At 41.6% G+C, this 26,996-nt stretch overlaps 1 protein-coding gene across 1 annotated transcript in view; it reads left to right on the forward strand.

Annotated features, from left to right (window-relative positions):
• SOBP (sine oculis binding protein homolog) overlaps positions 1-26,996 on the forward strand; it is a 165,024-nt gene that overhangs the window by 87,534 nt on the left and 50,494 nt on the right. Inside the window, 1 exon segment of the mRNA XM_023727620.1 lies at positions 22,267-22,362. Within this exon segment, the coding sequence (XP_023583388.1) occupies positions 22,267-22,362 (96 nt within the window).

Genomic DNA, 26,996 nt, shown 5'->3' on the forward strand with positions numbered 1-26,996 from the left:
GTGTGTGTGTGTGTGTGTGTGTGTGTGTGTGTGTGTGTGTATGAAAGAGAGAGATAAACATGAAAATTCAGATATCCAAAGTGTCGGGCCTAAAACTGATCCCATTTCCATATTGTCATCTGGGTAGAGGGTGATGTGGGCCTACTCCAGGTTCCCAGGGCTCATTGGCTGGTATTGGAACCAGGTCTATGTAGACTGGGGATGGTGGAACCTGACGAGAGGAGGCAGGGTTCTAGAGTGACTCTCTACTCCTTAGCACTTTGCTGGACTTTGGTTGTAGATGTGGAGGTATCCAGAGAAAAGGAGAATGCATAAATAATATTAACTAAAAAAAAAAAAAAAAAGAGAGATTCTATTAAATTGTAGAATATGCATCTAATCTCTAGGCATTAGTGCAGAGCCAGAGAAACTGAAAAATCTATCTGAACCTAAAGTCAATCTGAGTATTCAGAATAATTGGCCAGTCTCTGTACCTTCCACAACTGTAACCTGGAACATTATGCAAAATGGAAATAAAGGAAATCAGAGTGGGAAGGCATCCTGGTAGCCAGCTCATCCCACCCCTACTGTGCAGGAGAAGCAGTTGAACCCGTGTTCTCCAGTTGCTTCGAGCATAATCTTGTACTTTACCCCAGGGGATTTCAGCTCTGGTTGTGTCAGCTTATGTGTACAAACAGATTTTTAAAAATTGCCCCTTGCCAAGGGAGCTGATATCTGCCACTCTCAGAAATTAGAAATGACGGACGCCCTGAAGGGTGAAATGCCGTGGAGTAATTGGCTGATTTTCCATCAAAAATAGAATCCACTCAGGCTCCACTATTAACCAAACAGGCAGCATTGCCTACCCTACACATTTAGTTGTGATTTCAGTGAAGAAGGAAAATGGGCAAACTAGTTTGGCTTGTTAACACTACTGTCTTCTCCTGCAAAAAAAAGAAAAGAAAAGAAAACAAAAAACATTCTCACCCTTTTCTAAGATTTAATGAAGTGCTCAGCCCTCCTGACTCAGCAAATGATGGAGGTTTGTGATGAGATACTTGATGGTTTCAAAATCCTCGTGTGTGTTTACCCTCTGAGGCTCCTTTCATCTGCAGTAGCCACTTTCCTTCTCTACCATGAGACAGAAAGAAAACAAGCATCAAGACCTTTGAAAGGGAAGAGAGTGGAGTTAAATTGAAGACAAGATGTTCCTGTCTATTTTAGCCAGGCTTTTTAGGAAAAGGGGGCTGGAACTGGAACCAGAAAGCAGTGAGAACTGAGGCAGCTTTAGGGCTTGGCTTCTCTCCACCTCTTCTTCTTTCATGGTAGCTCTGATATTCTCTGGCTGTCTGCTCCATGTTTTACTTTCTGTCGACCAGGTTTCTCTGCTTCTTCATCATTCCTGGTCCTCATCACTTCAGTATGTACAACTCCATCATAGCTTCTCCAGCGTCACTCAGTATCCCAACCTTTCTGATAAACTCCCATCGTTATCTTCTGCAGTCTCTTGATATATTCTAGTTCATGTTCCTGAGAGAAGAAATATGACTGAATCAGTTTATCTTTCGCAACGGCCATATCTTGGGTTGTTGGACACCGTATGTTGTGACTGCCCTTGGGTTCTGTGTCCATCCTTGGTTCAGTCAGCTACGGCTGGGTCATGTGGTACAAAACATGGCTACACAGTCCCTTAGAAGGGGCTTGTGCCAGGTAGACCCCTGAATTGATATCTCTAGTGCACTGGCCAATATTCATTGAGCATTCACTTGTGCCAAGCCACTGTATTGGGCATCAAGGGTGATCTAAAGCTCTGAATCTTTCATGTTTCGGAAGGGCTCACTTTCTTATGCATGGCCTATTTCCATAATAAAGAGGGAAGGAAAAAATGACCAGGATTAGAAGCAGATAAGAAATAGCAGGGGGCACATTTGGGAGTGGTAGAAGTTTAGGACTTAATAAGTCATAACTTAATTTGTGGTTCTAATCCGAAATCCAGAATACATTTTCATCTTATTCTTTGAGTGTGAAAGTGAAAGCTGTACAGGCCCATAAAAATGTCTAAAAATCCCTACTGAAATATTACCAGTACCAGTTGCCATGAAGTCGATTACAACTTATGATGACCTCATGTGTGTCAGAGGAGAACTGTGCTCCATAGACTTTTCAGTGGTAGAATTTTTCAGAAGTAGATCACCAGGCCTTTCTTCTGAGGTGCCTCTGGGTAGACTTGAACCTCCAACCTTTCAGCAGCAGCTGAGCATATTAGCTGTTTGCACCACCCTGGGACTAAGCTAAAATCCCATCTTCTCTTGACCACTCCAGCCTAAGATGATGCCTCTCTCCCACAGCCTTGGATAGCAGGGCACATGTTTAAACAAGCATCTGCCACTTATATTTTTACTTTAATGGCTATATGTCTAACCTTCTTAACCAGATAGAAAACTACTTGAGAGAAGGGACCAATCTTATGTATCTCTTTCTTATAGTTCTCATAGCTGACATTCTATGAGATGAAATAAAATTAATTCAGAAAACTGGAAGAAATTCTTCTAGGAGGAGCCTTGGTTAATGACTGAATAAACTCTGTATTAAGATCCAATCTAACCTCAGAAGTTGGAGTAGTAAAATATGAAGGTATTTTGATTATACAAAATTAACAGTACTTGAAATGTCCAAGACTTTGAGGTAGTAATTTCTTGATTGAGAAAGGGCATGGTGCAAAAAGGTATTGCTCACACTAGGGTGAGCTGTGGTGTTGAAGGTGTGTCTTTGTCCTGGGAGGCCTGACAAGCAAGGGAGCTTAGAAAGGGAGAACTAGCAAAGAGACTCTAAAAGTAGCCCAGAGGATCTCCCCTACCTGGGCCTTTTCTGGCTACAGAGTGGTGCGTGGAAGGAGCAGCAATATTTAAACTCAACTGGCTGGTTCCATTGCGATCTTGTTAAAAGGTCCGTTTTAGAATTGCGGGGGCTTTATCCAAGTATGTAATATTTCTTTCCTTCTGGTTTATATATAAGGTCCCTGGGTGGCACGAACAGTTTGGTCTCAGCTACTAACTGAAAGGTTGGTGATTCGAACTCACACAGTGGTGCCACAGAAGAAAGGCCTGGCAACATGCTTCCATGAAGATTACAGCCAAGAAAACCCCATGGAGCTCAGTTCTACCCTGCAACACATAGGATCAGCATGAGTCAGAATTGACTCAATGGCAAAGAGTTTGGTTTTTTTAGTTTATAAATGCTGCTCAGAAATCTCCATTAAAAATTTCATATGTATCGGTAATAATTATCATAGACCATTATTAATGTTGTTGCTAGCTATTATTAATAGATATAGTTAAATGGCAAGAGCTATTTCCAATTACTGACTTTATTATATTTTCTGTATATTTCAACTCATAATAAAAAAGAAAGACACTTCAAAACAAAACAAAAAAATAAACCTGGACGCTCATGGTGCTGAACTATGGAAGATGTGATGAAGTTGCCTGTGGAGTCCTTATAAAACACCATCTTTTAAATATGTATTTTATTGTTTCTAGCAATTCAACAATCTAAAACCATATTGAAAATGAACAACCGACTCAAATGAGCCAAAGCATGCCTCAGGCAACTCAAAACTTCCCACAAGTTTAGGGTTAACTTCCATCACTCCTAACATTTGTGGGAAGACATGATTCTAAATAACATGGAAACTAAATCATGAATTCTGCACACAGAATAAATCAGGTTAGTAGCAACACACACTTCAGCATTATTAAGCCTGCTGCTTCTTTTCAACCTCTCATCTTGTACCAGACACAAGGGGTAGGAGCGCAAAGGTGTGTTCTTGAATAAGAAGGAACTGCCAGCAGATAGTGGGGACACCACTGGACATGACTCTGGGTCCCCTCTGCTCTCTTCTATACTTTAAGCTGAAACCAGTCAGTATGTTGTCCGAATTTCCATATTCTAATTCTTCTTCTGTTGGAGCACCTGGCTTCATCTCTGTTCTTCATTCTTGTTACTAGGAGACTTTTCCATTCTCATTAGGCTGAAAATGAGTGATGAAAACCTTAATGTGTTGACCCCTATAAAACCTGTCTTCAGTTATTAAAGAAATCTTTAAACTCTCACACTTTTTCCCTGCTCATATACAAGGTTAATAGAAAAGAAAGGAAGATCTGTGATTTGAAGTGAGAAAGTTTTTTTATGTCTATCTCCTGAACTAGGGAACAGTTGTTTGAAAAGAGTTGTTTTACAAATAAGGAAAAGAAGGAAGGTCAGAACACTCCCCCACTTTGCCCCTTTCGCATCCCAAGTATACAGGGAGCTCTGAAGGCTGGGTAGTATCAGATTTTGCTTCTAGAAACACTTAGGAAGTGAAAACGATGCCAGTAACTTGCTAAGGGCGGGGGCATCCCATTGCAGGAGGATATTCTGAAGACCTCAGAGTAAGAGGACAGAAGTGACAATTTCATCCCTATCCCTACCAAGCTAAACCTGAGAAATGTCACTGAAACTGTGTTTCCACATAATTTTCAAACATCCCCCAGAATAGAGAAGCAGAGGATACAGGCAGAGCTTCCCAGAAGACCTTGTGCATGTGGAAATGAAGCCCGTTCCCTGGGCCTGAAACCCCAGGATGAAGTGAAAGGAAGGAAGTGCTGACTCTGAGTTCCCACCTCGCATAGCTGCCTTTGTTGCAGTGAGTGTGAAGCACATGCCTTAACTTTTAGTTACTTTGGCTTTTTTGGCTAGTGTCACATCTCATAAGTCACAGTCTAGCTTCTCCTGTCCGTATTTTTACTGCACAGAAGGCTTCGCAATTGGTAAGGGTTTGCAGCACGGCTGGGCCCGGAGATAAAACAGAATGTGTATGTAGTACAGTATGCGTTCAACTGATGCACAAGATTCTTTCCACCATATGTGCAAAGTAGTGTGCTTTTCACTCGAGGTGCCACTGCCAAAATTGCCAGGAGCACATGAATAAGTGGAGGAGAGACAACCTGTACGTAATGCAGCACCAGTCCTCACCCACGCCTTGGAAGGGCACCCTTGCTTTCAGCAGCACCTCCATTTTTGTCCCCCTTTCTAGCTTATCTTTCACATGGCTGTCCACTTACCTTTGTTGTTGTTGTTGTTAGCTACCATGGAGTCAGCGCCTGACTTACGGCAACCCCATGCACAATGGGATGAAATCCTTCCTGGTTCTGCACCATCTCTATGATCAGTTGTGGATCAGATTGTTGTGATCCATAGTATTTTTGTTGGCTGATTTTCAGGAGTAGATTGCCAGGCTTTTCTTCCTAGTCTGTTTTAGTCTGGAAGCTCCACTGAAACCTGTTTAGCATCATAGCAACATTCAGCATCATAGCAACTTGCAAGTCTCTACTTACAGACCAGTAGTGGCTGTGCATGAAGTACATTGGCCAGAAATGGAACTGGGGTCTCCTCGTGGAAGGTGAGTGTTTTACCGCTGAAAACACTCCCCTGCTCTCACTTACATTTATACAGCCCTGACCTCATCTTTTACCCTCAGCCTTGACCCAGAATGCCAGCCATTGTTAAGGCCAGTGTGGGGTCCCTATTGCCCTTCCAGTAAGAGTGTCAGAGGAGAGGGGATAATTAGCATTTATCCTAAAGAGCATGACGAGCCTGTGGTTAAAAACTCATCAGTAACGAAGGAATGACACAAAGGGAAAACCAGCTGATGTTTTTTCCTTCCTCCTAAACATTTACTGTCCTTCATCTTACACAAGGCGTAGCCTACAAAGCCTTTTTATAGGAAAGTAACCCTGGTCTGGTCTTTCTAGGTAAACCTTCCAGTGGAACATCTTTCATGATAAAGAAGAAAAAGGGTGAGGGAAATAAAATAATTGTACTTTCCACTCACATCTTTGAATCTCTTATTCTCTTTGTATTGTTAGTCTAAAAAAGAAAAAACAATTCAGAGATTCTTCAGATTAACTTTTTTCAGATTAATTAATTAGATGTTATTAATAATAAATTAATAACAGATTACCTGTTATTTACTGCCTAAAATTTGAACCCTTCACCTCCTTCGGGTTTATTGAAAACTTTAGAGATGTCAGTGGACATGCTACTCAAATTCTGAAGCTCTGTTATCAGCGTTACTTGGTGGTTACAAACACTCTCCCATTGAACCTAGTGTGAGTACAAGTACTAGTCCTGCTTTCTAGATGGGAAACAAAGCCACATGGCAGTGACTTCCTTCATCTGTCTCTCAAGTCCTCCTTAAGCCACCGTCTGGGAGGCAGTGCTTCTCCAGCCATAGGTCCTGCAGCAGGGTGGGTCTGCCAAAGAGAAGGGGTTCATCTGTCTTTGGTGAAGGTCCATGTAAGTGTAATAACAGTAGTATTATCATCGGTTCTTTTTAAGTCGATATTTCAACTCTATACATCTACTTTGAGTTATATGTGGGCTTTCTCCCCCCTAAAAGGTAACAAATAATTTTTGGATCAATAGAAAATGGAATTTTTGTGTTTATGATTTTCATGAAAGCTAAAGGATTCGCTGCTCTTGAATATGCCCACAACATAGAGTAACACGTGGCTCCATAGGCTACCTGTGTGCTACCATGCCTCTCCTGACTTGTGGATCTGGGACACACTTGGAATGGCAGGGCTCTTGGGTTTCAGCATTCTCCTTTGTCACTGTGGGGACTAGTGGCAGGTGATGTACACCATAGGGGAAAGAGTAGGCTGATGGCAAATACTGCCCTGTTCACATGGAAATCTGGGTGGGCAGAGAGACAGTTGTGCCATTGAGTGCTAGATGAGAGGTGAGGGTGATGTGTTCTGGAAAGGTCAAGGACAGGACATGGCAGGAACACTGAGTTGCCCAGGAAACCCGACTGACCATCAGGATGGCCCTGTTGACATCTTCATTACTAAAGGGCAGGGGCCAGAGGAGAAATGTCCTGCATTGTTGCAAATTCACTGTAGAATGGGAAAGGCTTCTCGCTGCTTTGGAGAGCACCCTGGGATGCTTGGAGAAGCCCAGTAAGAGCCTCCCCTTAAAGTCCGTGCTTTGGATGACACATCGTTATTTTGCATTAGTGGTGGCAGTCACACTGGAGCTCAATTCTCATTCATTTGGTAATTGGTTATTTTAACACAAACTGTGACTAAGGAACATGATTACACACCTGTCAGCCATATGATGAGAAAGAGAGCTGTCTGTGAACAGAGGAACAGGCCGAGTTTCTACCCAGGTCTCTGTGGAGTCTTCTCCATCAAAGATGTCATTTTTCATTTTTACCTTGAAACAAGACAGACGTTATAGCTACTGCCTTGTCTATATCATTTATAGGAATTGCTGCCACAGATGCTAATCTAAGCTAATACGTTTTCATTTTTATTATATCCTTGTAGACATTCTATCCTAGAGCACAGGAAGGCAGAAGGTAATATAAAGAAACAGATGAGCATACACATGTGACGGTACTGTAGAGCAGCTTCCTGTGACAAGGCCAGGGGTGGGAAGACAGAGAAGTGAAAATGTCTCCTATAAGGGGAAAATTTTACTTTACGATGAAATAAATGAATAAAATAAAAGGGAGCTTTTTCAGCTTGCACAGGTGACTAAGAGACGGGGGTTCTCACTCAGGGAGAAGAGATTACCAGGTGTGCAGTCATGTCTGAGGACTGCAAAGCAGAGATGATATGTCAGAAAGATAGAGGTGAGCACATGAAAAAAAAAAAAAAAGAACAAACTCAAAAACAAAAACTCTGAACTGAATTCTAAAATGAATAAGGACTTCACAAATGCTGCAACATTTACTTAAGAAAAAAAAGGCCCTAGCCTTTCAAATTAGAAAGTAATACCCACCAATCTGCACATTTTCTGAAAATATGAACAAAACATCAAATTATTCAGAAATTCTCCATCTTCTTTATTGTCTGTGCCCCTCTCTGTCATTGATGAGGCCATTCTTCCTGGAAAGAGAGTGTGGGGATTATCATGAATGTGTGCTGTGTGCTTAAATTAGCAAATGATAGAAGTGGCCTCTGTTATTGAAATGGAAACAAAGCTTATACAGGATAAAGTTTAATAGCTGGAAAATCAAGAATAAAGGGAGAAGACGTAAATGGTAATAAAGGGACTAATGATAAAATCTTGGTTGAGGACTTTGGTAGAGTTATGGTGAAGGCAGTGGAATTTAACATATAGCAGTACCCAAGAAACCCGGGCTGCTTATGTGGAAGCTGCTCGGTGAATGTGGAGTATTTGTTGATGGAGATGCCACTCAGGAAACTTATAAGAAGATGAAGAGATAGCAAGAAGATAAATGGAAGCCTTATTTGCAGAAAGGGAAATGGACAGTCAGATGGTAGAAGGGAGATAGAAATTGTCATTAAGTATCGATTGTATCCAGATTGTGTAAAGAGTTAGGATTCTGATAGTGGGTGTGTTTATGAGTTTCTAGAATCCTCAAATCTTTGCCAGTATCTTTTGATTGACATTTGCCTCTGGCTCCCGGGAATGCTCTATACTGGCACGCAATTTAATTTTAATGAAGACTTTAATGACAAGAAAAGATGCTGAGTCCCTATTGCCTTCCTTCCAGCTGAGCTTTTTTTCTCTGCAGAAAAGAAAGTAGGTCTGTGAGATTTAAATAACCACCATATATTGAGCATCTCTGTGCCAGGCATTGTGTGGGGCATGTGACTTACATGTGACTTGTCTTATTTAATCTTTGCAACATTTTGCTGGTATTTATGTCCCCTCCTGATCAGTGGTAGCACCTAACCCCTTTCTGTATTAACATCCTCAGCCAAGTGGTACATGGGCCCCCTCAGCCCTTAAAAATCTGCTCTTGTTTTTTTCCGGCTTTTGGCTGTCCTCATAGTTCTTGTCTGCCTACCAGAATATTTTCTCCTTCTTGTCTTTTGTAGTTGACTTTTATTATAATTGCTTAAAAACCTAAATCTTAATTAGGATGTAAATGTATGATATTTGACACTCCAAATTTTGTGTGGTTAGACCTTGGCTAGGAATCTTTTGGTTTATTGTTATCATTGAACTTAAAAAATTAAAATACGATGACTATGTGGGCTAAATGCAATTCGTTTCAGGTGCTTAGTTCAGTTGCCTACTACTACTGGGCACATGGTAGATGCTAAATGAATGAATGAATGGAGACCTAAGAAGGAAATTATGGAAGTGCCCTTGTCATTGCTGTCTGCTCTCTGTGGAGTCCCAGTACCACATATAGAGGTTTGGTATAATTATCAAGCAGAGCAACCTACAGTTTACGGAATTGGACAAAACATTTTTATAATTCAAAGGTCCCTTTGACATCCCCTAAGGAAAAGAAATGAATGAAATGTCTCTCTTTTTACCACCAGAACACTTGATTACATGTAAACAGTACTTGCTTTTAGTAATAAAGGGAGGCTTTAATGGAGCCCTGGTGGTACAGCGGTTAAGTGCTCAGCTGCTAACCAAAAGGTTGGTGGTTTGAATCTACCAGCCGCTCCACGGGAGAAATATGCGGCAGTCCGCTTCTGTAAAGATTTACAGTCTTGGAAACCCTGTGGGGCAGTTCTACTCTGTCCTATAGGTTCGCTCTGAGTCGAAATTGACTCTATGGCAACAGGTTTAACATTAGTGATAATTAATTATGTCAAGTGATAATTCTTACTCCCCCTGTAGTATTTTCCACATCAAACCATAGCAGTTCTCCACTCTGTGATTAAGCAAGAACCACAAGGGTTTTATGGATCTAGAATCGTTTGTCCTTGAGGACATGTTTTAGTTCCTCTAGATATCCAAGAAGAGATTCAGGTTCTCACTCTCACCTTGGAATCCCATAATCTTTAGTCTACGGGGTGCGCACATGGCACTGAATAATAAGAGGGATTTAAAAAGGAGCAGGCCCTCTAGTGAGAAGTCTGCTAGTTTGGGGACTGCCTTCTTCCTCCTCTCTACGCACTGTTTCTCTCGCTGACATACATGACTCCCAGCACAATTCCCTGTTCCATCTGCAGTCCCTATCCTGCATCTCCTCCCACCTTTCCCTCCTCTCTGATGCACACTTCAAGTGCAGGATATTGAGAGAGTTCATTCCCCTCCATCCTGGTGGGTTTGGGGTTTAGTTCTGCTCAGCTTTTGGCTGTGTTCTTGTCACCCGTGCTGCCTTCAGCCCCCCTGGTGAGGTGCTGACTTCCTTGACCACCCCTCCACTTGAGCTGCGTTGGGCATCAGTGCACCACGAAGGAAGACACTAGAGGGCAAGATCTTTCTCTCTCTGCCACAAGGACCTGCATCTTCTCTACCTTCAAGTAATATGTACAGTTTCTGTTGCTCATCGTCAGCCAAGCTTCTTCTGCTGACTGTTCTTCTGTGTAAGAGCCAATGTGGTATGGGGTTAAGAGACCATGCTTAGTGTCACCACACCTATGTTTAGAGTCTAACATTGCCTTTTATCAGCTCTGTAGCCTTGGGCAAGTTGCTTAACTTCTCGACACTTCTGTTTCCTCACTGGCAAATGGGGGTGGAATGGTAATATAGACCTCATAAAGGTCTGAGGAGCTTTAATGAGCCAAAGTCTGTAAAATGCTTAGCACAGTGTCTGGCCCAGAACAAATGTTAAATCGTATTGTTATTATCAAAGTGGTTTGATATTGAGGTTCCTTCCTTCGCCTAGTGACAGCTCTGTGAAGCAGAGTTGAAAGTTTCTGGAAGTGGTGATGTCCTTTCCAGTGGAGTTCAATCTGCAGTCTGGGAGCCCCCTTCCAGAGGGGCTCTCAATCATCTCATGTCTGGAGCTACACTGGGCAGTTGAGATGCCAGTGTCCAGAGGAACTGGAATCGTTTGGGAATTTTGGTAACAGAAAGGTTGGGTGAGGGAGGGAATGCAGCAAACAGGATGTCAGGGCTGCTCTCTCTGCTGGGCAGCACCACATCTTGTTGTTCTCAATCATACCAAAAAGGGAGAGGATGTGGAAACGCAGGTCACTTTATATCTTTCTGCACCTGGGCTTTGACCCCAAAATATGCCTCCCGGGAATGTAATAATTTTTTTTAAAAGGGTGGCAGAGGAGCAAGTGTCAGCTGAGGTTGTCACCCAGAAATGGGTCTTAACTTGACACTCAGCTGTTGGTTTCACCAGGCCCTTCCCTCAACCCCAGTCAAATTCTGCTCAAATGATTATCCCCTGTTTAAACATGCCACAATCCCACCTTTTATTACTTTCATTCACCATCTGCAGAAGGTTGAAATTTAAAATTAAGACTCCAGAGAGTGTCTTTTGAGCAGATGTCATTATTTATGGAGCCCCTTTGCTGCCATGTTTGCATTTGGCTCCTCAGAGGCTGGTTGGTCCTGGGTTTAGAAAGAGGGTAATTTTGACTTAGTTCCTCTTTAAGTCTGATGGTGCCTCCATTAACAGGTCAAGTGGCACAATGCTTGTAATTGAAGCTCTGTCAGCAGGAACATCCTGTTCAGAATCACATCTGGACTTCACACTCTGAAAGACCCAGGGGGCAGAACGAATGGATGTGTCACCCTACCTTCTTCCTTTGCCCACATCCACTGGCATAAATACAGCATCCTGCATGTTGGCTAGAACATTTGTGTGGACAGTGCACAGTTAAAGGCTGGATTTCACTCCTAGTCTTTCTTCTTCACGTTCAGACCTGTTTTAGACCTTTATTAACACTGCACAATACTCAGTTTTCTTCCTAAAGAAATCTTGTCTTTAAGACAGATTGTATTTTGAGCACCATTATGGATGCTGACTCTGTAAAACTGCCCCAGGCCAGAGCAGTGACCAAGTCAGGATACCTCCTTGTGGCTGTCCAGAGTGGAGGGGCCAGAGTGGCTGGTCCACGGCTGTGTCCATTGGGGATAGCCAGCTCTAGGCAGGCCATATGCACAGGCCAAAGGGCCCAAGGCAGGCCCAGATACGGGGTGTGGGTCGAGAGCTGGGAGTGGTGTGGGAGTGGGCTCAAAGCTGGAGCTGGTGGGGAACCAGTATAGGCTGATTCCTGAGAACACCCTTGAGCATCTGTAATCTGCTTTGTTGGTTGTTGGCACCCAAGGAATGGGAGGATTGAAGCTTAGTCTATGAACCCCTAGGAACAGGTAGGCAACCCTGTCATATCTAGACTCTGATTGTGGCATTTCTGTGGTTGTTGGTGGAAGAAAAGAAAGTTAGATTGGCCTGAGCATGGGCCCTTGGCAAAGGAGAATTATTACAAATAACAATTGTGACATCAGGTCTTTGACAAGTATTGCCACTATTTCAGAATTGATAGTCCTTGACCCCAGAGTTAGAAACTAATTCAAGGACGCCATTGGTTTTGATTTGTGACTCATAGCTATCCATGACTGCCATCACCAGGGTATGCCCTTTGAGTTATTTCTCCCAGAAGTAGTGAGGGATGCGCAGTGATTCATCCACATCCTCTCGTGTGTTTTCCCATGTCCATCCCCTCTTTGCCAAGACCTGTACACGTGTGATATGGTAGGTCATGACGGAAGGTGTGTTCTGTGACTGTGACAGAGAAGCTAACCCACCAGGACCATGACCCAAGCCTCTTGCATTGTGCTCCCACCAACTGAGCTAATTAACCATCGATCTGATCAGGGCTGCATTATTGTAGCTCTGTCTCAGTTATTCCTGATAAGGGAGAGTGTTGTCGTATTGAGTGGAGGCTGGAGAAGTAGACAACTCATGCACCCTCCCCCGTATTGAAGAATCACCACAGTCTAGGCCTGTTTCTCATCAAGGGAAGTCCAGGGACTCAGTTTCACCAGTTCATCCAAGGGTATCCACTGCTTTGACGAACTGATTCATGTCAACCAAAATCACAGTCTGCATTTGTATACCAGAATGCCAGGACAAAATGAGATAAAATACACAAACTCCTGTATAATCTATACAGCATCATCTGAGGGATTAACAAAAAAAATATAATGTTGCTGATGCTTTTAGAAATTCACAAGAGAAATTGGTAAAGGATCTGAATAGTTGAGCTACTATATAGGGCACGTCCTTCCTCGTATTGAGGGGTCTAGGTATCATGATCAATGATCTGAAAGTTACTTAATAAGAATCAAGGTAAAGAGGTTGGTTTGTTTTAAGGATTGATTTTATACATTTTAAAGTCCCAGCTCCATCAGCCTGTGCCAAAGACCTAGTGACTCATGCTTGCTCTCACCTCTCTTTTCCTCAGCTCTTTGCAGACCACTCCCTTCTGTTGTATTTGTCATTAAACACCATCTCTTCCCAATTTCCTTGGTGTAGTCAATCTTGGAATGTTAAAACCAAAGAATCATGGAAAACTCCCTTAGTTAATAATATATACATTTTAATTTAATGACATCAATATTATCAAGTTATTCCACATTGGTTTACTTTTACCACTACCACAGAGTAGTAAATCATCAGAGTGTAGAGTGAGGACTCTGGAGCTAGACAGTCTGGGCTTGAATCCTGTTCCGTCACTTGTTAGCTGTGTGACTTTGCATGAATCGCATAGCCTCTCTGTGCCTCAATTTCCTCATATGAAATGGGGATAATGATAGTATGAACCTCACAAATGTGTGTGTGTGTGTGAAATGGGTTCATACATGTAAAGCACTTCAGACAGTGTCTGGTGCGTACATAAGAGCTATAGAAATGTTAGCTGTTATTATTAATCCCTGATAATATCCAGAGCAGTATCTTAATCTGGTTAGCAGTGTATTTCCTAATCTCATTTGAGGCTGGGTTATTTCTGGGGAGACTTCCTGTAGAGAGTGAATCTTCTCCATAGCAACTGGATCATTTTTAGCCTCACACATGGGTCCTGGAGTCCCTTTCCTGCCCTTGCCTATTTCACCTTTTCTCTAATTTCTCAGGCGCATCATGAGGTCTGCATATAAAGATATGATGAGTCCAACCCTTCTGCCTAGTGATTTCAGAGAAAAACAATAAAAGGACTATCTGAAATGCCTAGATTTGGCCAATTATTTAAGCATTTTATGGGCGCTAGCCAGTAACAAAGTGGAATAATTTGTGTTCCCCTGCCTTTTGTTCCCCTTCTCGGGTCCCAGGGTAATAGATTCAAATGAATAGTGAAAGAGCCAAAAGGCAGGCAGGCGGTGGGCGGAGGCGGGAGGTGGGGGGAGGGGAGCAATCAGGAGCTGGATAATCCACTGTGGATTAAGGTCCTGGAACAATCAGAAACTGCCTGGGGTGTGATGGTGGTGTGGCTGTAGCAGATGGGGAAGAAGGGGATGCATGCCCCAGCTGCTGGGCCTTACCTGCGGACACTTTAAAATAACAGTTCTTCCTAAACAAAGGCACCCAGGGGATCTGACAAAGCCCAGTACAAGATAAATCCAAATAGATTTAAAAAATAAAAAGCAAAACCAGGGATTTTTCAGAACCACTTAGCAACCACTCTGATTACTCCAGACACAGCTGGAATGTGCTGGGACGCATATAATATATTTTAGTTCATGTGGTAGCTGTATTTCAGCTGTGTGGAATCTCTTGCTGTAACTGTCATGCAATCCATTAGGGCCCCTGAGTAAGGGCAGCCATTAATCAGGCAGGAGATCAGCCTGGTAGCCTCACTTCCGCACAGCCCGGAGCGGCTCTGACCTGACATCATTTAAGGAGATGCTCCTAGAGACCATAAACATGATTTGATTCACATTATCTTCATGTTGCATATTTGTTACTGTTATTCTTTGAAGACTCCAAATTGGATATTAAAATTTTACGATACATATAAAGGTTTGCAAGGAGTGAAAAAAAATAGCCGTGGCAAGTAAGTACACCTCATCCATTAGAAGTGTGTGAACTGTCAGAGGAGCCTGAAGAGGTATGGAGAAAAGCGCTGCCATTTGCCAGTCGGCAGGGATGGTGAATTAGCAGGAACTTTGCTGGGGAAATAGCTTCTCCCTCTGCCTACTCATTAAATGGGAATTTAGACACATTTTGTTAAAAGAACAAAGCAAAGTGGCACAACTGCAGGCATCTCCACAGTCAATCTTCTAGTCAATCTTCGCTGACGAGCAGATGAAAGGGAGGGCAGGGGCTCCTGATGCAAAGATTAGTAGTAACATCAACGGAGCAGATGCCTGAGTTCAGAGGTTTATGTTTCCGGGTGCCTAGAGTATCTGCAGAGCAGGGAGCCTGATGCAGGTGGGAGTCCTCTGTCCAGGAGAAAGCTCTCCACCTGAGCTGCCTGCATACCCAGTCTGGTAAGTGAGCTGTGCAGCTGTCTGTGATCTGTCCGGAGACTCGAATATTTGCACAGAAGCAACTCATATTTAAGGGGTATCCATTTGTAGAACCAGGCAGTTTGGAATGGAGAAAAACAGAACATTTCTGGGACTTGTCTTAAGAAAGAGCAAAAGGTTAATGAATCAATTCAACATGCATTTACAGGATTATTTATTAAACAAAGCCGAGTATCACAGGGCTTCATGTAATATATAACCTCTGCCCTCACGAGTTTCCAGTCTGACAGGGGAGGTAAGACATGAGTCCTAACCAAGATGACTTACACCAAGGAGTCCTAGATTGACCTGGGCCAGCAGGAAAAGATGAGCTATCAGAAAGAGGGAGCAAGACTCTGGGCTGGTTAATCTAGGAATGGACCTTTGGGGATGAGAATTTGTTAGGCAAAGACCAGAAGATCAGTCCAGTGAGGAGGGGAGGAGAGAAACACGTGGGGCTAAAAGGTTATTGGCCAAAGTCCAAGTTGAATACAAGATTTGAAGTGAGACTGAGACTCTCGTGGCTAATCAAGTGGGAGGGACAGTGTTGGTCAGAAGTTCATGGACTAGTCAGTGATGGTCCAGGTGTGAGGCAGGTGTGATTACAAAGCTCTGGAAGAACCCTGCTGGGACTCAGGCGTGGAGAGAACCCCTAAGGTTCAGGGGCATAAAACTCAACTTCTGGGGACTGGAGTGCAAAGCAGAATGTCCAGTCACTGCAATAAGGGCTTAAAGGATAGGAATCCATTTATTCATTCACTCATTCATTTGTTCACCATTTATAATATGCCAGGCACTAGACCAGGCTCTGAAGATTAGTAGCTAAATAGTATACAATTTCTGCACTCAGGGACCTGAGTGGAGAGGCAAACACGCCAATGGCCATAATACAATGCAATAGATGGAAAGGAAATATATACAGGGACACAGAGAAGGGTACAGAGAGAAGGACGAAGAGGAGGGCTTCACAGACAGCTTTCTAAAGGAGCTGCAGTCTGGACAGAGGCTTAAAGGATGCATAAGAATTTGCCAGAAGTGGGGGAGGAGAGTTGAAATCTAGTTTCTGAGAAAATGGGGTACAGGAAGTGGACCCAGTTGAGTGGAACTGGGGATTCAGTCACAAAGAACTGGGCTACTGAGATGATGAGCAGTAACTCAAGGGCAGGCAGGGAGCCGCTCTATAGGCCTCCCTAGATCATTCCAGCCCAGGGTCAGGACTGGCTTAACCAAGCCTCTAGGTGTCTATTCTCCGAAGGGCAAAGAAACTGGATGGACCTTCATATCAAGCTCTCAAAGACATTCACAACACACTGAAAGGCAATGTGTGAGCTGCCGTTTATTCCTCTCTGAGCTTCCTCAAGAGACTGTGTATATGCATTTGAGAAAAGAGGATGGAACAGAAACAGAATATCAGAAAGTGAAATTACAAGAATTTCCAGAGGTGTCCCCAAGGTTTTATTTCGAATTTTTAAAAGACATTCCATTATTCTTGTTCAAAAAAATTAGTTATAAAATATAAAATTAATGTTTCTTTTTTCCCCACTCCAACTCTTCATCTCTAAACTTATTCCAGCAACTTTGAGATGCACTATTTTTGATGTTCCCAAGTCTGGTAATGACACCACATGTGTGAGCTGACATGTGCTACATCTGCTGCAGCACTGGAAAGCTAAGTCTGGAAGCTCCGCAGCGCTCTCCTCAGCTCTGGTTCCAGGCAAAAACCTTTTCTTGTTTTCCAAAGAAATTCTGACATCACAGTGACACAGAGGTATAAACTCCCATTCATCACAGGGAGGTATTAGCTCCAAAGCCTAATTATCTTTCCACTTAAATGGCAACAGTATTAACCTTTTCATTCCTGGCCATTGAGCCAGAAACATAGCACTTCTCTGGGGTAGGCAGGTGGAGCTGTTTCTAGAATGTGCCACGTCTCTAAAGGTGTCCTCCAGAGAAGAAAGAATTCTGTTCTTGCTCAAATGATATCAAGGCTTTGGCTCAAAGGAAGAAGTGAATTCTTTGAAAGAGAACTAAAGTTTGCTGTAGGTAAGAATCAAAATAAAAGAAGTGAATTAGTGGTGATTCACAGGGAAACAGAAGTGAAGAGAAAGTTTATTTAAGCCAGACATTTTTGAAGCAGAGGAATAATTAGTCCAAGTTTCTCATATAACCTAATATTTATTCAAATGCTAGGCATGACCTGAGAACTGGGTGCATGACTGTCAGCAAAATGTGGAAATCTCCTAGCGGTGTAATTGAAGAATTTTTATTTTTGTTTCTATTTTATGGCAAGAAGGGAAGATTTCTTAGAATAATAGGTCAAAAATGCACCTTTAGTCGGACAATCACATTTGTAGTAAAATGCAAAAAATAGTCTCCCATTTGCTCTTTGTCATAGTTGGCATAAGTATCTAGCACATTAGTCAGAATAAGCTGTTGACAATAAGACACACAGAGAGAGTTGGTTCATCATAAAGTGTCTGAACATTCAGTCTTCCATCAGAACTTGTCTCTTCTGTCAGGCCAGAACAAAGTCAGACATCAACACAGGTCTCCTGGCCCCAGTGGATACCAAGTTGATCTTCCCCAAGACAGGCAATTAGAGAAACACTGTAAAGAATTCAAGAACAATAATAAAACTGGCTAAAGGTCGGTCTGCTTTATGTTATTACCACGAGTCAGTGATTGTAAACAGTTCCATTGTTTGCATACTTCTCTTTTGCCCACTCCCCTTGATATATTATTGCCTGACACTCTAAGAGGGGTAGATACAGAATAAGACACTGACTTCAGTATATAAGAGGTTATAAAACAGTCTAAAATGTTTCTACGGGTAGTGTAAGGAAGTTCCTATGGATTTTGTCTGACAGTGCCTAAAGTTGCTGCACAATGATGTAAAGCTCATTTTTACAGATCACTTACTGTGTACCAGGCAGGGCCAAAGAGCTTTGTTATGTTAACTTATTTAATCCTTACCACAACCACAACCACAACTTTACAAGGTAGGTCCTATTTTGTTTCTCTCCATTTTATAGACGACAGCTAAAGAACAGAAAGGTAAAGCAACTTGCCCAAGCCCAGGCCAGAGCCAAGACTGGAACTCTGGTGCTGGGTTCTGGAACCTGTCTTGTAACCATGATTTGTAGGCTGGGCTGGGGCTCTGGCAAGAAGGGACAGGAGGACCTCCAGTTTCTGTCTAGGACCTAGACAAAACTTCCTTCTCTACAGCCACTTTGAAAAGGTGTTAAAAGCCTTAAAGGCCATGTATCCTGTTGCCTTTTCTGCTTCTGTGGCAGGAGATAGTTAACCAGACCCTAGGGTGTACTGGGGCTACTCTCAGGTGCTTCAGAACAATAACCCTAGTGCAGTTTACGAGACTATGAAGAAAAGTCTTCCGTAGAGAGACAATGGATCCCACAAGATGATTGCTGGGAAGTTTACATGCAGAAAAGGAGAAAGGTCTAGATTATGTAATTATATTGCTGGCATTTTGAAAGCTCCAGTGACTTACAGAGATTATATCACATGTTCTCAGTAAGTGCCCAGTGGAGTTCCAAGAATATTACTCATTCATTCATTCAACAGATATTTATTGAACACCTACTGTATACCAGGCACAATACCGGGATTGAAGATGCAATGGTGAGCAAACCAGACACCATCCTTACTCTTAGGAAACTTGCAGTCCAGTAGGAGAGACAAAAATCGCACCGATGATTGTAAGGTAACAACTGTGTCAAGCCTAAGAAAGAGAGGATAGAATGCTAAGGAAACCCATAATAGAGATATTTAACTTGACCAGAGCGGTTAAGGAAGGGCTTTTTGAAGAAGTGGTACAGTGTTTCTTCCAAGATTATTTGTTATATCAGAAACTTCAAGAAAAAAATAATTAAAGAGATTTTTTGCCCACATGCAGCTAGTCATCTAATCTCTTGAATCTTTAGAGTAAGATGCGTCTCAGGGGTTACATCCTATATCCTCCTAGCATAGTGCTTTACTCCAGTGGGCCTGGGATCTGGTTAGAGAACATTCTACCAGCTATGCCAGGGGTCCACCCTTGATACCTGTAGGAACTATGCTTATATCAGTGGTTCTCAAACCTGCTTGTATGTTACTATCACCTGAGAGCTTTTTAAAAGATATCCATACCCAGGCCCCACCTGGACCAATTAAATCAGAATCTTGGAAGTGAGAGGGGGAGGAATCAGGCGCCAGCATGTTTAACAAATCATCCCAGAAGATTCCAATATGCAGCCAGGGTAGAGAACTGCTGCCTTAGATGAATGCACTTAGTTTCACTAAGTCCTGTAATGATAATTTAAAATTTTACATTAAAATACTTTGGAATGCAAAGGGGATTACTTTGGGGAGAGGTATGTGAGAGTGTTTGTGTGTGAATGCACACACGTGAGCATGAGGGTGAGGGTGTTGGGTTTCCTTGCACGTTGAGTGCTTTTCATTTCTGCAGCATGTGGTGGAAACACAGCAAATGGCTGGAGGATGGAATTTCTTGGACTCTGGAGTCAGGTTGATTGTCAGAAGGGAGGCCATTCCTAGGCCCATAAGAGTTTGATGCATAGGCAAAAATACAGCTCAATAAAGAAACAGGTTTCCGGCTTTCTCTCTCTACTTTCCAATCCCCCAACCCCCCTCCCCTTCCTCTTCCACTGCTGTTTTACTTAACCTCATAAATTATGAGGCTTTATATGAGATCTATAGCTCCTCTGAGGAAGCACATTCAAATCTTAGATAATGGATTTTTTTTTTGTCCTTTAAAAACATAAAAAACCATTGTGAGCACCTTGTATGTAAGTGGAATGAATGTATTTTTGTCACTAATGTTGAAAATATCCCCAGGCATCTGGTGTGTATGAATGTGTATACATAATACATGTATAATAAACATATTATACCTTATGAATATTTATACACAAGATACATATATATTGAATATATACATACATATGTAGATAGTAGCCCTTGTAAACTATATGCAAAGGGTTTCCAAGCATATGTGTCATAGTGTATCATGAATATAATAAACCCACTCCCAAATTTAGCATATTCTGAGGTGGCATTTTATAAAGAGATGTTTATAGTAGGGTCTAGTTAACTATCCACTGAAGTGTTTACCAAATACCAACTAAAAGTAAGGCACTGGCCGTGGCAGGGTAAGATGAAATACATTGGTCCCTGCCCTCAAGGGACCTTACCTCTCAGAGTGGCTTAAAATTCAGTTAGGAGGAATTTAACACTGTTGCTGTCCATTGGCATCTTACTACTTTCTTAGGGCTGTCTCTTATGTATACACTCCACAACTACCTCTACAAGTTGGGTTTAAAATGGGTCCCATTTAGGCTATATTAACTGAAGCCCTGATGTAGCTGCCAAGCAGAACTGATTCAATAAGAAGAAACATCACTGATTTCATTGGACACTAGTAAAGCTTATACTTTTTCTCTCTGTCACTATATAGCCCATGCTTACAACTGCATTTTTATCTTACTCTGATTTATTAGGTAGAAGGAAAAGGTACAATAAAAAGGAACCACGTAAAAACAGCAAATGTTTTGTTATGTATATACCTACTACAATAAATAAATTTTTAAAAAGGCTCCCAGTCCCAGAGATGTTCATAAATCTCAAAAATGAAACCAAAACAAAGCAATCTCTTCCCCCACAAACTTCTTGTAACCCAGATATTACTGAGCATGACATTCCACTTCCAAATGCCATCCAGTTCCCTCCTGCAGAAAGTAGCAGAAGCCTTTATTAAAAACAAGCTATACTTTCTGAAACGTACAAAATATGGATACCTTTCTAAAATGACAATCGGCAGTACTATAGCCAGGGAGTTCTGAGTGACATTTGTCAGTGGGCAGATTTTACTCCATTAAAGGAGAAACAATACATCAGCGCTGTCATCGCTGAGCCACCGAAGTATGCTTATTGTTTTCTCCCCCTCAATCCATATATCACAACAGGTAGTTCTCAGCGGTTGCCTTTGTGCTAGACGTACATTTTATCTAAAGAGACAGCAGACAGAACTACCTGCTGCTTCCTGTGCGGCTCTCCCTGTGTTTCTCTCCTTTTTCCTAGTTCACTGGGGCTTTTTTAAATCAGCTGGCAGGGAGCCAGGAGCTCATCATTTTAATGCAGTGCAAAATGGAATATGCATAATTATATGCAAGCCATATGTGAGGGAGACAGCTCAGCTGTGAATTTCAGGAGACCAGGAGAGAAAGCAGTTAGGGCTAAGATGAGCTGAGAGCAGAGCAGAGGGCAAGTGTCACCCAAATGAATGGTTTAATGAGTGTGCTGCAGACACGCCTCCTTTCACCTACCTCTCCCTTCTCTCCAATTCCAAACCGGAAACGAATGGAGACTAGAAAGACAAGACTGTATGCAAGTGGTATTGCTAATGGGTTCTGTTAATGTCTCCATTTAAACTTCAGCTTTCTTAATTAACAGTGTAGATCAAAATCACCAGTTAACTTGTAATGCAGCTTCTTGATTAAATATATATTTTTTATGGCATTTGATTGAAGAATCACTGTTTTTATTAGATCATCGCTCCTTTCAGATCTTTATTTAAAAGAGGAGGGGAATCAGTTTATCTCTGATAGTATTACAATGCAAAATATAGCTATGCAAATTGCTTTTCGTATGGCCTTGCTATTAGAATTTTTTAAAAGTGCATTTCTAGGATTGCTTAAGCATGCCAAAAAGTTTAAACACGTATGTATGTCATATAATCCTAAATGTGCAATGACTTTCACAAAAAGTGGTGGTAATTTCCAACAAAATTATTTGATTTTGGTTTGTCTCATATTGTTTTAAGTATTACACCGCAATGAATTTGCATGTTCATACTAAACTATGTAAAGAAAAAATAAATCCCAAGTTTTGATATCTAAAAGGCGTACTGCGTATTTAAACAAGCTTCTTAATAATGTTGTTATTTCTGGATTCCCGTTTGTTTAATGATCTGAGCTGTTATGCTTTTAGCTTTTTTTTTTTCTTCCATTATTTGTAAGTCCCTAAATAGGCCATTATATTTCCCTTCAGGCTAGAGATGAAGATGGACATGCTGAAAATTTTCCCCAGCAGCACTATGCTAAGGAAACTCCAAGGCTTGCCTTCAAGAATAACTGCGAACTACTTGTAAGAATAACATACTTACAACAAGTCTAGAATGTTACTTTAGCACAGTGAAAACAGTTTTTGAAAGGATTTGTTCATTATTACATAATTTATGAAATATAGTTCTTTGTATAGAGTTCTAAATGCTAATTCTGATATCACTGAGTATTAATTATAAGATCTCAAATTGTTTGCAAATCTTTTATATCTGATTATAGAGCTTGAATGGCCCTGTTTTTATTAGCTTGTTTGGTATAGTAGTTTATAAGCAGCCATTTGGAGAATGGCTAGTAAAGTTAAAAATATAGAGAAAGACAGTTGATATATGTAGCTTGGAAAAAAAACAAAGCAACCCCACACCTACCCCTCCTCCTACTTGCTAATTGTACACTATTTTAGGAGACAACACTGTAATATTTTGTTCTGCTAGGAAAGATAGCAGAGTTGACACGCAGTACTCCCTTTAGAATTCAAGTATTCCTCCACTCTCTTGCCAAACTCAATCAGGCACTTTCTGTCTCTCCTATGTAGAAGGAGTCAAAGCAGTGACAGGATTCAGGGATGTTTACAAGTCGTGAGAGAGAGGATATCAGCTGTGACAGAAACTCTGTTCCAAGGCAGGGTTAATTTGCTGTTCATTTTAGCATTTACAGCCAGACAAGATGAAAAGCAAGCAGGAATGCCTATTATATTTCTATTAAATGAATCTGTTGGGACCTAATGTTCTTGATTAGCTTTTGAAAATGCGTGCTACACAATGCATTTTCTGTTTACCTAAAGTAAACAGAGAGTGAATTGTCATTTATTTAGAGATTCAAACACTGCTTTTGAAAATGAAGCTTTATGAGGGATCTAGCTATGATGTCCCTAAATGTTCTTTTCTTTTGGATTGCATTAAAGCAAACATTTGCTCCAACTAAATGGAAATACTGAAAGAGAATGAGGATGCTCAGTTGTTACATTTTGAGGTAGTCTAATTGCTGTTGAGTTTTGAATTTTTGGCTGAATATGGTACAACTCTGCCAGATGTCTGCATTAGGAAATCCCACAGGTAATGATCTTTGGACTTCTCTCCTATACCAACTGTTTATTAAAGGCAAAGTGTCCAAAGAGCAGGAGAACTGAGAAAAAATACAATTCTTACCCACTTCAGCTACAGTAGCTGTGTCAAAAGTGAGAAACTCCTTTTTGCCCCCCACAATTTTGCACAGTTAAAATACCATTACTCATTCTGCGTGCAGCACCTTGATCAACCAATCTGCAGGCAAATTTGCTGCTTACTAATGCAATTTTTCTGAAGTTTTAACTCATATTTTATCTTAGAATTGTAAACTTCCATTCCGGCCATCATTAGCTATTCCGGGGAAAGTCTTTTCATTCATTTCAGTTTTAATGTTTCAGTCCAAAACTATCATTATCCAACAGAAGACTCTAGAGGCTATTTATGCTCTGTTTTGGTGTCAGAATGCTTTTGGGAGTAGCTTCCTTCATTTTAGAGAAATTGTTAAAAGTAATATGTCATATTTGATTTTTTTTTTCTATTTATTGGAAAAATGAACTTGCTTGAGTCTGGCTGTGGTCAGTTTATGGAGGAGGAAGTGAAACATGTTTGTGAACATCTTTTCCAGCTATCTTCAGAGAAAATGTATGTTTAGTCATTGCTGCGCTTAAACACAATATTGTGTTGGCAGTAGTTTTGAGAGATTGGTACCATCTTTGTCCGTCTGGTCACTGTTCGGAATGCTTTATTTTGGTCTGCATACTTTCCTGTGATAAAAGAAAAAGGAGAATAAAGAGAAAAAACAAGTAAGCTTATTTCTCCAAGGGGAAATTTAATGTTTTTCAGCTGCATGAGAAATCCTGGTGTTTGGATGGTTATGAAGCCCTGAGAAGTCATGCTTCTGTATGAAACAGACTTGCTCATTCGTAAGAGAGGAATAGGAAGCCCTTGGCGTTTTCTCAGTGCAGCTTGCAGCACATTTTTAGAGACTCTGTCAGGGAAGATTGTAAATTCCACTGCAAAGTGCTTTCTTGGCTTAAGGGCAGTTCTGCTATCTTCTTGCATGGTTCACCACAGCAACAGCAGCCATGAGTTTAGAAAGTGGGGTAGCTCTCTGGGGGATGCCAGGTGGCTCCTCAGGAGAGAATATTGGAGGGCACAGGCTACTTCTGTGCTCCTGAGAGATTGAGAGCACATGGCTGGAACTCTAATCCTCTGGGCTACAGGCACTGATGAAAAGTATCATGGCCAGGTAGATGGGCATTGCCTCCAACTTTATTATTGAAGGTCGGATGGCCCTGCCCTCCCTGTTTTCCTCCCCCACCCCCACCCCCACTTGGTTTCTTGGAAGAGGGAAGAATATTAAGTAACCTAAACAAAAACAAAGTAAAATCGATGCCGGGAATACACAAGCATGTGTAATCAGAAGACACTGACAAAGAAAGCATTGGCTGATATAAAAATTTGCTATGCAACTGTAGATTTCCTGTAGCTACTGATTTTTCCATGTGCATTCCAAACTGTGTTATGTGCCTTCACACTTAATGTACAACACAGATGACTAGATATTTAGCTTGGTGGCCAAGATTCTTTAGTTGGTAATTGTGCAGCAGTTTCCTTTCGCTTTTTATAAATTTTGAAAATGCACGGCTATCAAGATGAATGGCATTGGGTAAAACTTGAGTTATATTTGATATATCACAATCCAGAATGGCCCCATCCACCTCTTCATAGATAAGAACATGCATGCACACTCATGTGCATGCATGTGTGTGTGCACAGACACACACACCCTGGTATTTTGCTGGCATATCTAAGTTTATGACCAAAGAAAATAACTTTCAATAAAATAAAATGTAGAACATTTATGTCATGTAACACTGTAGCAACATGGCTTATGAGAGTCCAGAAGAGAGAACATTTGGAGCCAGCCATGTGTGACTAGACATTGCCCCAAATTCCAACTCCATTGCTGATTCTTCTACCATTATTGTTCCATTCTTTTGGGACTGGAAGGCTTTCTCATCTTTCCCTATTAAAATGGTGAGAGTTGGGTTAAGAGCTAGAGTGAAAAGACCTTAAACATATTATGAGCTCACACTTTCCCGTTACCCAGTACTTTCTCAGTTCCGGGAGTAAAACCTTGCAGAAATATGATATAAGCTGGGTTCTTGGAGGGAGAAGACCTATAGCTAGAAGAAGAGGAATATTGAGAGGGTTTGGGGAAGGTACTGAAGACAACTCAGTCTACTCTCCAAGCGTACTTAGGACCAGTTCAGAGGAACATCACTGTATTCAGGAAGAGGGTCAAAATATAGTTTTAAAAAAAAAAAAAGCAGCAATTTATTTGTGTTATTTGGTATAGAATGAAATCAGGCTTAGGAAGCCTGTCAGGGGAAATCAGAGAAAGGAAAGTTAAGGGGGAAAATCAGCTTGTCTTCCTCAGTTCCAGATTCCTGAGTCACCACCTAGACAAAGTCTGGATCCCTTTGGCTTTTCCTCAGCCTGTTAGAGGCTGGGAGGTTGCAGAGGGAGGAAGCCCACAACTGGGGGACTAAATAAAAATAGCATCAGGGAAGAATTCTTTCTGGTCACTTACAATGCCAGAGTAGGGAGAAGATGAAAACTAGTTTTGTGGTCTTGTTAACAGAGATGGTGGGGAGAAGAGATGTTTAAGCAGTTCTTCTGTGGACTGATGTTTCCATCTCATTTCCTTGTGGAGGTGGGCAGGTGGATTGAAAACGTAAAAAATAGTCCTTAGGCAGTAGAACTGGTCTGGATTTGTGCAGTGTTCAATATATAAAACGTTATTGAGCATCTGCTGTGTTCAAAGCATTGTACTATACAGTACAGGTGGGGACACAAAATAGAAAAAGACACAGTCCCTTCCCTGAAGGAGCTTACAAAACAGTAGGAGGAATAAATAAGGTATATACAGTATTGTAGTCATCAAGAATGTGGGCTCTCGGGTCTTCTTGAAAGTCAGATTTTTGCATCAGCTGGACTTTAATTTATACTGTATCACTGTGGTGCTATAGCTAAGGATCTTAAACCCATTGTCATTGAGTCAGTTCTGACTCATGACGATCCCTTGTGTTACAGAGTAGAATTGCTTCATAGGGTAAGGATCTTGTGGTGGTTGTTGTTAGAAGCTGCAGAGTCAATTTTCGACTCATAGTCACTCCATACGACACAGTAGAACTGCCCCATAGGGTTTTCTCGGCTGTGATATTTTAGAGAAGCAGATCTGCGGAGATCTTCTGCTAAGCCACTGGGTGGGTTTGAACTGTCAGCCTTTCAGTTAGCAGTCAAGTGCTTAACCATTGCACCACCAGGGCTTCTAGCCACTGAAAAAAACCAAACCAGTTGCCGGTATCAGTTCCAATTCATGGCAACCCCATGTGTGTCAAAGTAGAACTGTGCTCCATAGGGTTTTCTTTTATTTATTTATTATTATTATTTTTTTATTGTACTTGAGGTGAAAGTTTACAGCTCAAGTTAATCTCTCATACAAAATTTTATACCCATATTGTCATGTGACACTAGTTGTAATCCTTGTAAAGTGACAGCACACTCCCCCTTTTCACCTTGGGTTTCCCATGTCCATCTAACCAGCTCCTGTCCCTTCCTGCGTTCTCATCCTGTCTCCGGACAG

The sequence above is a fragment of the Trichechus manatus genome, unplaced genomic scaffold, assembly GCF_000243295.1.
Source record: "Trichechus manatus latirostris isolate Lorelei unplaced genomic scaffold, TriManLat1.0 scaffold00017, whole genome shotgun sequence".
Lineage (NCBI taxonomy): Eukaryota > Metazoa > Chordata > Mammalia > Sirenia > Trichechidae > Trichechus > Trichechus manatus.